Source organism: Euprymna scolopes, chromosome 4 (genome assembly GCF_053919585.1).
Source record: "Euprymna scolopes isolate OS-2025 chromosome 4, ASM5391958v1, whole genome shotgun sequence".
NCBI classification, from domain to species: Eukaryota; Metazoa; Mollusca; class Cephalopoda; order Sepiida; family Sepiolidae; genus Euprymna; species Euprymna scolopes.
The window spans coordinates 77,466,443-77,479,197 of record NC_136485.1 but is presented as its reverse complement, the minus strand read 5'-3'; the positions used below and the strand labels follow the sequence as shown (position 1 = coordinate 77,479,197).

Sequence of the window (12,755 nt, the reverse complement as noted above, 5' to 3'; positions counted from 1 at the left end):
GTATTTAGTTTTCAATAATTATAAAAAAGTTAAGTAAAAATGATTGTAGAATACTTCTATCTTATTTCTAAACGGAACAAATCACGCATGCGCACTTCTACCAATGCATTTTGAAGTAATTGCACAAAATATACAGATATAAAACAACACAAAAAGAAGAAATCAACAATACATTGTATTCATACTAAGAATACCAACATTTTAACTAGGATCACATGGAGTTACCCGGGAATGACATAAGACTCAACAGTATTAGTCTTTCTAAGTGGCACTCTTGTTAGATTAGACATGGTAAATCTATTTATAAATTGCATATTTTCAATAAAATAGAAGCTGTATTCTTCATCTCAATTTACAATAAAATGATTGCATCAATTTCACTGTAGACTAAAGTAGCATATGTTCTCCACAAAAGATGGCATATACAAATCCAATACATTTAGGCAAATAGGCAGTATCTTATGGAGCTAGAGAACACCATTTTACACGCAATTAGTCGGGATAGTAAAAACTACATTAAACCTTACGAGCAAAACTATCATAATTACAATATCTATAGAGGAAGAATCCTTATTTTGCTCTCTTGATATTAAGTGCAACAACTACTACTAGTTATCAGCGGAACAAATTCAATACCTTACAAGGACTGGCTCCAGAAAACATGGAAATACCATACTGTTTCTAATTTCCTACTCATAAATTTATTAGCCTCCCTTGCCAAAGTGTGTCAATTCTGATTCACTGAACACTGAAAATTATCATATTCCGGAATGCAATTTTTCGCTTTATATAAGAATTAAAACATGGCGTCATGTACAAACATATTACTTTGCCCGTCGTTAATTATATTTAATTCTAAGGTAATTACAGTCGTCTGTGTGTGACTTTCCAGTGAGTTTACTTTCTATTCGTTCTGAGAATCATTGAGATTAATGCCTGATGTGTTCGAGGTAATAAAACAACCATTTTCCAGTGTTATCATGAATAATAATTTTAATAGAAATACATATATATATATTTTTTAAAAGATGTATATATATATATATATATATATAATTTTTTTACTAAAATAATGAAATACCTACAGTCACTAGTGTTTACTCTTTTCGGGAATATTTAGTGCAGTATATATATATATATATATATATATATATATATATATATTCCTATAAATTCGTTTTTCTCTTGGGTGTATTGATATTCATATTAAAAAAACCCTTTTCTACTTATTTAAAAAGACAATACAATTTTCTTATATATGGGTTGTGGAATTGCATCCATCTGCAAAAGATCTAGCTAATTTGCATATTCTTTTAAACATTCATTTTAATTAATTTCCTATTAGTTTTTTTCGGTTTTCTTATGGGGTGATCATCTTTATTTAACTATTACGTGTAATTATATTCATGCAGATATTCTACATGATTTATCCTTGCGTAATATTTGCGTAAAACGTTTACAGGAAACACAAAATTGTTTCCATATTTATTTATATATACGTATATATTTTTTTTGCACAGATTTTGCCTACCAAACTCCTCCTAGAGTTTTTGGTCTACGGACATAAAATCTCATATATAAGGTGTTTGAATCCATGCAAAACTTTATATTTGGGTTTTAGCCTGGAAAAATCCGCGCAAAAGTGTGAAAATTACAAAAAAATGAAATTTGCCAGGTGAAGGTCGAATGCCGCCATTACGAATGCATAATGTAGTTAATATTGGTTCATGTTTTAATTTTTAGCCTTGCAGTAAACATGTTTTCATAGCCCAGTCATTTATGGCAGAGACAAAATAAATCGCGAGCTGAACGTTTTGGTTTCTATTCTCATGGCGCATGAGTCTTTTTTTTTTTAAATCATTATTATATATTGCATCCAATCTATCTATCTATCTACATCTATAAAAGTGTAAATGTCTGTCTTGTCTTTTCTCTATGGTAATTAAGGAAGACTATTATACAGAAATACATTACTTTACATATTCACACTTTTTTAATATATACATATGCACATAACCTTATGGACAGTATATAGGGCCCGAGCAAAGAACGGGCGGAACTGCTAGTATATATATATATATATATATATATATATATATATATATATATATATATATATATATATATATATATATATGCAGGGATTCGATATTTATGGTCGATAATTCATCAGAGACAAGGAATAAAGAAAAAACAGTGTTGCCATTATTTTATGTGAACACTGTTTATAGTTACACACAGTACGTATAAAATATTGTTACGTCCATGCATCTAATCAGTCTTATTTCAATTTCATATTCATAGTAACAGGATATTTACTTAAACATATTTTACAATATATATATATATATATATATATGTATTCATATATGTATATATATATATATTTGTATATTTTTATACGTACACACACATATTGATTTATTTTTATTTACAATAGATACAAACAAAATCAATAGATGCAAAGTAAAACAGACTCATCGTGATATAAGCTTTCTATTTGCAAACGGGATAGTCTGTGTTATATAATGACTGAAGAGGCGTTAGGTTGCGTCAATATGCGAGTAAACCCTGTAAGAAATGGATAAAGATTTGCAAATCGTGGTGTATGCATTTACGAATGAATATGTATTATTCTAGTGTAGGTATTAATTACATTACAAATGTAACCACCTAGAGTAAATCTGTCGTTAGTGGGGAAGGTTTTTATTGATTTCTAGTATTATATTAAATGTGATCAATATCGTATATTATACTTAATTACTACATCTATTGTTTATTAACACTTATTAATTTGTCTGTTTCAGATTTGTACTGATATTTATACTTTTTGAGGTCATCTAATCGTTTTTGGTGTTCACAGTAGACACGAGCTGTTCATTACTTTCTGACAGACTGATAACTTATAAACGTATGTCCTTCCTATACGTTTTTACTGTAAATTGGCATGAAATTCTATATTTTATGTCAAACATCTCTATGTCAATTTCTGGCAAACAGGCAAGTTTTACTCCACGTATTATCAAAGGCATTGTTAGTTGATTTGTGGCAGTTACTTTGTTATTGTGTGTAAGCTATGGTTTACAGATTTTCATTGCACGGTGTATAAATTGACGCAACGTCTTTTATTTAGGCGTATTGAATTGAATTGTTCCTTTTATACGATATTTGAATTTCCCCGGCTTTCCAAGCCCCTGATATCAATAGTTTTATCCAACAGTATGTATACAATTGGTAGCTTATTTCTATAGTTCATAATATGCATAGTACAATCAGTAACTGAATAAGCACGCATCATATTCATGATGATAGATAAAACTACGGAAGCAGATGTATACAATAATATAATAGTGATTATGATGCACTATTTAAAATGAAGTAACCCTTTTATTTAGTTTTAATATTGTGATTCATATATTCTTTTATTTTTCCGTTACTTATTCATACACACATTTTCTAGATCAAATTGCATTTTGCAACGCCACTCAAAGGTTATTAAGCATCATTTATATTTAGTTTTATCGAAATAGGTAAATTAACCTTGATATCTTTCAGGTGAATGCAGATTCTTCTGAATTAGAAATATTATACTAACCCTGTTTTCGTTGTGATACTACAATAGAGTATTATACAATCATACCCTAATATTTCATATTTTATTTTGATTTGTATGTAATTTTAATGTAAGTGAATCGGACACATCCAAGGCAGATTTGATACACATACTTTTTATCTGACTGCACAGTGTCGGAGCTCTGTTTGTCAAATAATCACTAATTTTAAGTAAACAAATCAGTGATCAAAAATAACTATAATATTTCACATATATATATATATATATATATATATATATATATATATATATATATATATGTATATGTATATATATATATATATATATATATATATATATATATATATATATATGAAATTGTCTCTGTGCGTCTATTTGTGTACATTTCTCTACCTATCAATTTTTGGTTACACACTCGAGGTGTGAGACTAGGATTATTGGGATTTGGGAAACTAGTTTTTATCGGTTTTAGGACAAAAATTTGACTGTCAAGGGGGTTAAAGTTCAATAATTCGACCTTTGAAAACTCTACCAAACTCCTTCCCGAATTTTGCCTCAAACACTTGAATTTTAAATGTATGCTTACATGGACAAATATCACATGTTTTAATTTTATTTGAGATCAAAACAGCTAATGCTATGGGATCAAAATTGGGGTCGAAGGTAAAAAACATATACCTCTGCGGTCTCAAGAAAATTACTCATCTAAATTTAGTCTAAATTTAGACATTTTACATAAAGTGTATCCAGCTTTATAATGGGTTTGGATAGAAAATGTTATCGTTTCAGAAAGATATCAACTTTGAGGATCCTAGCAAACTATTCAGACAATTTTCGTAATAAATATTTGAAATAGTAAATAGCGGGTACTCAGGCATGCAGCAAAATTTTACATAATTTTTTGGGTGACAATTTTGCTGTCAAAAGTCGAAGTTTAAAGAGATGTCCCTTACAGATTCTACGAAACGCCATCACTTTTGGGTCTAAAGACTTAACATTTTAGATGTAGGTAACTTCAACATGGGGCAATCTCTTTAATTTTCATTTAAGACCAGAACATTAATTGTTAAGCTGTCTAGAATGGGGGCAAAGTTTACAAATTTCTCAGGGAATTGCTGGTCTAAGCATTTGAAATTTTACATTATTCATACATAGATTATGAACAGTGAATAGGGCCAGCAAAGCCGAACTGAACTATATATATATATATATATATATATATATATATATATATATATATATATATATATAATGATTGCAACGTCTTGTCAGACGAATGCGACTCCCTCATAGACTTAAAGTCCATGAGCCCAAAAATGATTTTTTTTAGTCCTACCGGTGAATTCACACGCTCAAGCAGGCATGACACTGAAGATAGGCATTGATATCAATTATTACATGCTCCCATCATTTCAAGCCTCCACTTGTCACAACTTTTCCATCGGCACAAGACCACTTTTTTAGACAAATGCCTGAGGGAGTATCTATACACAGATGATATTACAGCGTCTTAGCTTTGTACGACATCTAAGTCTCTCTCTTGATTCAAAATATTGAGATCCAGCAACAAGCAAAGCAAGATAGCCAGCAACAATTAAACTGAAGACCAGCTTAATGCACGTACTGGTCTCCCGGTTTATGTTTTTTTTTTTTTCAAATCAATGTGCTTCTCCTAGAAATGTTGACTGCACTACGGCTTACAGGAGTCTTCTCCACCCCAACACACACACAAACACACATACATATACACATACAACCATACATACATAATATATATATATGCATAGATTTATGTATATATATATATATGTATATATGTGCATTTGTAGACATATATTGTGTTATTTTAAAAAAATCACTAGTAATTTACTCCCATTTATTATTTATTTAGACATTAATCTTGTTAATCTTTCCTACAGATGTCCACAGATAGTAGAAATAATTAGTGATGAGATTTAACCATCTGATGCATAATATGAATATACAGAAGATCGAGTTTAAGAAATTCCTCTTCATAGAATTCGTCTACAAAATTAGGATTTTTTGCATGTGTCTCGACTTATATTAAAATAAATATGCGTACAATAAAGATTCTTAAAAGCGCACGAGTGCTTACAATGCTCATTTCAAATAGAGCACGTCAGATGCATGTTGAATCTGGAAAGAAATAAAAAAAACAAAAGAAAACATACATGTGTTATATTAAACAAAAACAGACTTTAAAAATGACTAGTGGAAGGCATCGTGTCCTCACATATCAATATGTTACGCCTGAATATGTAGATGTTTATATTTTATCATTTTCAGGAGATCATTTAAAAATATAAAATCTAAAAGAGAAAGACTCGCATACCAGTTCATACACATTTACAACCCTTTTGGACAAGCATCAAATTTTATATTGAAAGCAAAACCACACAGTTTAAAACAAAAGCACCACAATTAATGAAACGTGCTTTTCTATCTTTTATGTTCAACATTTTGTTTGCCGTTCGTGGATTATGAATCAATATCTGCTCACTTTTAAACTGCAATATCAGATACTGAATAAACACGTACACATATGGACAGCCCGCATATAATTATGAGTAAATTTATACATACCGTCCAAAAGTTTAGGTCCAATAATTTTTTCTGTAAGGAAATATAAAAGTAATAATGAATGGATAAACAGAAAAAAATATTGAACATTTCATAACATATTATTATACAGCAATTGATAATAATAATCATAGTACATATATTTCATATGTTGGTATTATTATTACGTCAGAAATAAAGATAGTGTATTCAGTCGTATTTTCAAATTTGATAATTGTCTCGAGTGTGGTCGCTCAAAAAATCCTTACAAAATTTGGTAAATAGCTTGGGATAATCTTACTACGGATTAAGTAGATTGTAGGATATATGGTATATAGGTTTTAGCGTATAACTCATGTATGAGAACACGTAAAAGACACCCGAATACTGATAGCTCATGTAGTATAAAGCCTAAAGATGCAATTGCAAGTTTGTATGGACTCATCACGCACTTTCGGATTTGTTTACTGAAGTTTAACATTTCCAATGAAATCCCACTTCTCTCACCAAACAACTGCCACGAGAATGGCGGGAATTAAACGTCGAATTCAAGCACATACATTATGAAAATCAGAAGTGTTTGCTATTTGAATGTCGTATTTAGAGTTCCGCGGGAGTGTCCATTCTTAATTATTCTAAAGGGTTTATCATTAAATAATAGTTTTTATTTATACCTACGGAAACAAGTTTAATGCTTACTCAATAATCAGTGTAAAGGCACAAATGGCGTAACGTAACATGCTGAGAAAGTCGAGAATAAAATCCCTACAAAAGTAGATATTGCAAGCCACATATTGTACGTAGCTGAATACTTGATGCTTCACTACAGTTATCAAGATGGGTCGCCTACCACGGCTTAAGAGAGACCCATCTACCCTTGAGAGAAATGTATACTGCGCCAGTTACACAAGCTGATATTTTACCTCGCGGTACATACAGGGCATCGCGTTCCCAAATGGTCACCTATCTGGTGCTGACCAGGCACGACGTTGATAAACTTCGATGATCTAGCGACACCACTTTTTTTCAACGGGATTATGCCGCATAGGTTTATAATTTATGTCGGTCATGGAATTCAGGCCCAGGCTCACACCTACTTTTGCTCTATTCGCTAACTCTCTATCTCCAGACTACTAAACAGTTGCACGGAGTATATATATATATATATATATATATATATATATATATATATATATATATATATATATATATATATATATATATATATATATAGTGGGTATAGTTTGTCTTCGTTGACGAGATTTGAAAAGTATCATAATCAAAGTGTAAATTAAGCAGGGCAATTTCTTCTTTTAAAATAATAATCATATTGTTTATTAATTACAAATTTTCATTTTACATAGAAAAAATTAGTAGGAGTGTTCCGTTCGGTGGTTTTCCCGGCTAGGAATCTCTGATATAATGAAATTTGGGGTAATTGGATTCCGAGGGGCTGGCGCCTGCTTGCGTTTTTAAGTTAAGTGACTTGTCCTCATTCAAAGACTTTGAAATTTTTAATATGAAAGTGTTAACAAAGCCGAACAAATGTGTGCGTGTGTTTTGTTTCATAAATAAACATTCGTAATTATAATGAACTATATATTTATTTATTTAAATAATTTTGTTAGGCTTTATTAAAACTTTCATTCATATATATATATATATATATATATATATATATATATGTATATGCATGCGTATATATGTATGTATATATAATATACACAAACTATACATATATATATATACATATATATATATATATGGGTGCTTGAGTGTGTGTGTTTGTGTGTGTGTGTATGTTGGGTGTGTGTGTGTAGATGTATTAATAAAATAGAGTCAATTGTCTCCCTACGGAATAATGCATTATAGCTTCGCAAAACTAGGCGCCTGCAAGGCATTCTGCTATAATCAGAATACTAAACATTATTATTATTATTATTATTATTATTATTATTATTATTATTATTATTATTATTATTAAATTTATTATTATTATTGATTGAATTGGCAATTTAGAGGCATGACGACTCAGCATTTGGAACATAATCGTCCGGATGTAGTCGTCATGTACAATGTCAAACTACTGACAAATTATAGAGTCTTCGGTACTTTTAGACAAGGACATGAGGGAGAAGGATAACGAGAATGATTTTTGAGACAAGATGCATACACCGGGTTCAAACACAAAAAAATCCGGACGTAGTTGTTATGCTAAGAGTATTATCAAGTCGTCTCGAAGGACAATTGAAAATACTACGAATTTTCGACGTTTATGCGGCCTTCAGACCTCTGCTATTGTAGGTAGCTGCAACCTTCTAAGGAAAACACTTGACCATTGAATCTCCTGGTCTGGAGCCGGGATTGTAGGAATCCTCTTGAAATGACTGCCATTACTTTTCATGGAGACGTTGAGTAACGAAGTCAGAATTATTATTGCGTATACATTTACATACCAATATGATATAGTCCCATGCCAGAAAGTTACAATAACTACCTTCAAAGCCCAATGACAACCTTTTATGATATACATTTGAAGACAACCGATTTACGTTACACTGCTGATTACTGCCATAAAGTGACAGTAAACTTATCTTATTTCATCAGTTAAGCCAAACACTGGTTGCGATCGGTGTTTACAGATAAAACCACTACAAACACAATTAGCCGCCACAATTTCTTTGAGGAGCCGTCGAAGTATAGCAAAATACAGCCATAGCCGTCCAGGATATTCCGTTTGTTTAGAGCAATACTTCTTCTTCGTCCTCTTCTTCTCCTTCTTCTTCTTATTTTTAATAGTAGTAGGAATAATAATAGTATTGTTATTATAATGTATACGGTTACATTTAATTGACACACACCGTCTATGATATAAAGTGACACTAACTACCTTTAAAGAACAATGAGGACCAAGAATGAAAGAGCCCGGCACTGTATGGCGATGACCGATATTTGAGACAAGAGATTGTCCCAACAGTGCTCGTCAGTACTCGCCAGCTCCATGAAGTAAATGTTACCACAGTCGTTTTTCTTTCATGTCAGGTAACTGAGGTGAACATAGGTCACCATTTACATATGCAAAGGAATATAGAGCAACCGCTATTATGCGTCAAAACTCATTTAAGAACAACATAATTGAAACAAAATAAGTTCATGGCATACGTGCCAGACGCTGTACGCCGAGAACTGTCTATGACCGTTGTACAGACAGCCAGGGTTCGCGGATGAACTCCTAAATACAGCAATAAGTGACAGTGATACATTACTCTTGACCGTATCCTCTCATGGCTTCCAGAGAAGGAGACTCTTCGCCAGGATAGTTTCAGTAGTATTGGCAGTAATAATCAACCGGAATACGCCTCAATAGAACATTAACTGCCACTGCCCATTGTAAAGTGTCAGGCGTTTATCATGGTTTCCAGTGAATGCCATTTGGAAAGGCTGCAGTGTTAATTAGAACTCACACGTAATTAATCACACACATCACTATTGTTACTCGCACAAACAACCGTAGTTTTAATTTATTATTTAGGGGGTACTCTTTACTGAATTCCCTCTGGACTTGTTATATGTATTCACCGGTATATTCACGGTACACGGGGCATGCTAGTGTATATTAGTAGTCATAAAGTAGACACCCATATATATATATATATATATATATATATTTGTCTTTACATAAGCAGTAATTTGCTGCTACACAGTCATGAGCATGTTTCGGTCGCTATATTTCACTGGTTTCCCTACTTTTGGAATATAGCAACTTCAAATTATAGCATTTAATAGAGTTTTGGGTATGTTTTATTTTATGCTGATACTTTTGTTCTATGAAAAGAAATATATGTATTTTTTTTTTTTTTGTAAAAATCAAGCGCTTCATTTCACATTTTCTGAAAGTATTTCCTAGCAAACGTTGCATATGTCTTGAGAAGAGGGCGCAAGCAGAAAAAAAACTATTCAGGGAGAAACATCAAACAGATGAAACTCATTTGATAGATTAGCACATTATAGAACTCTACGTCTGTTTACACGTCTTTATTTTCATTTTTGAACATGCCTTCTTTTGAATATTTTTTTTTTTTTTAATATAAAAAAAACACCCTTGATTATATTATGAGGCGTGTCATCAGGTGAATATCGCTTAGCCATCAACAATGTAAGTATACAAATTCGTACATGGTTATAATTAAGAAGTATCATTTACATTTTTCATCACTTATATAGGCTGGAGAAAATTCGAGGATAAGGACTAATCAATGTAAAATGGTTGTATAGAAATAACTTATGATGTAAATTGTGCAGAATTTGATTATCTATGAGGGCGCCTTAACAATGACTTGTTTACATTAGATTTGAAGGCTACCATGTTGTATTACACTGGGAATCATGCGAGAGGAACAGTGTTTCAAAGGCCGGCATTTCTGAGAAAGAAGCTTTGTTCATAGAAGCTGTTTTTACATTTAGGTTCAGATTGAGAGTGAACAAAAAAATATATAGTTGTTGTAGGTAGTCGTTTTTTTAAGTTTTGTAAGGAGGGTCTATAAATTAGCTAACTTGAGCACTTGTTATGATGATACCGATAGAGAAGAGACAGACAAGCGACATCTCTTCTGCGGGAAAGATGTGTCAGGGAAACGAAAAGGTCATCCATTATGGCGTTTAGAAGCCTGTTTTGTACTCTAAATAGTTTGATCTGAGGGCGTAAACCAATTGCAAATGCAGAGGAATGAGATTTTAAGTCATTCGTAAAACAATATTTAATGTATACTGGTTTGAACTTTATTGCTTTCATTTTGTTCAGTTTTCGTTACAAAGCTTATTTGTAGAAAATATATAAGAATTAATAGAAATACGTGTCCGCTACATTTTTATTTATTCTCCTTTCTGTGAATTTGCGGTATGATTGTAATTACAATCATAAACATTAACGCATTTCATCACGTAAATCCCCCCCCCAAAAAAAAACAATCGGTATGATTATCAGCGAGGTATTCAGTTCATTTCGATCGCGCTAAACAGAAACTACAGGATCCCATTTTAACAACGATGTTGCTAACGGTAACTAAAAAATCGATAATGGTATGTATTTATTTTGAAGATTTCTTTTAGAACATATCTGCACCGAATCATGACATTAACAAATAAAAAAAAATCTATAGCTAAAACGAGAAACGTAGATACATTTGGAGAAATAGATCCATTGGGAGGAATCGCTAAGAGAAAGTGGAAAGAGAGGGGATACTAATAGATATTTAATGTTTGAGAATAGTAGTTAGACCAATGAAAAAATTAAAACGTTCCTATAGTTAAATTGCTGATGTAATAGTGATGTAGACCAGTTTAGATGAAAAAAGGCGAAGAGAGAAAACGAAATAAGTCAGTGCATGAGGGCAAGTGAAATGAACGTGTTGGAGAATAACTACATATATACATTAAGAGGTAATGTAAAAAAGGTAATATTTAAATACGAATACATCAAAAGAAAAGAAACGGTAGTAGTGAGGAAATGATAAATAGTAAAAAAAGCTGCAATAAATAAATGATAGCGTAAGTAGAAAGAGGCTATTATTACTTATTAAATGCAGTGAACGAACAACGGAAAACACAGTGTTGTAATTCTAAGCCGATTCCTGTATTATTTGCTCAAAAGGGGCTTTATGTGAGCAGGTTACTTCGTGTAATATTAAATAGAATCAAATCGTATCAGAGGTTGCGATGTATTAAAATTGTGAAGGATAATTGATTACACACAAAATCACACCGTTTTCTTTCAATTTAAAGAGTGTGTCGATGATTTAGTCTAGCGTGATCATTTTAAGCTAAAACATAGAATCAATATTGCTTCTGGTTTGTATACATTCTTTTGATAAAAATGTTTCCTGTCTTCTTTGCATGTCTTCGTCTGTTTTTAGGTAAACATTTCAAAACAGCATGCAACTATCATTTTGTTAATACTTAAACAACGACAAGGTAAGCATTTCCCTCATTTTATCAATAGCATTTAGCTACTGATTACAGTAATTCCAAGTTGGTTTCAAGAATACGAGATGGATACCACATAATTTTCAATAAAAAACAAAATATGCATAAAATCTACGTATAAACAGACAAGTATAAACGTCACACATCCTAAAAACATAAAAAAAATACGGAGAGGTTAACTAAGAAAGAATAATTGCAATTGATTTGTGTAATACATGGCCCACAGGAACATAATATATATATATATATATATATATATATATATAAATATATATACATATATATATATATATATATATATATATATATATATATATATATATATATATATATATATATATATATATATATATATACCCGTCCAGCAGAAAAACCAAACCCTACACAGGAGAAATACCTTGATGTAAGACAGACTTCTATTCTGAAATTTTCCCTCCAAAATGCATGATATTGTGTTTCCGTGTTCCTGCCTCCACAACTGTACTGGCATGCAGAAATTAAAGTGTAATGTAAGTAGGCATCTTGCCGCTCAACTCCTTATAGAGTATGGCTGCAATTTATGTCCCTGATGATAGGCGCCTATTTCAAAGGTGCACTCTTCCTTTTCTTGGAATGTCCA

At 31.5% G+C, this 12,755-nt stretch overlaps 1 protein-coding gene across 4 annotated transcripts in view; it reads right to left on the bottom strand.

The window, feature by feature from the left end:
* The window catches only part of LOC145268446 (opioid-binding protein/cell adhesion molecule homolog), a 1,056,730-nt gene that overhangs the window by 760,016 nt on the left and 283,959 nt on the right, over window positions 1-12,755 (bottom strand). For all 4 annotated transcript variants that reach the window (XM_080124023.1, XM_080124014.1, XM_080124024.1 and 1 more), the window contains one exon: window positions 6,179-6,208. In XM_080124023.1, coding sequence (XP_079980149.1) covers window positions 6,179-6,208 — 30 coding nt within the window. The remainder of the gene's footprint in view (window positions 1-6,178; window positions 6,209-12,755) is intronic.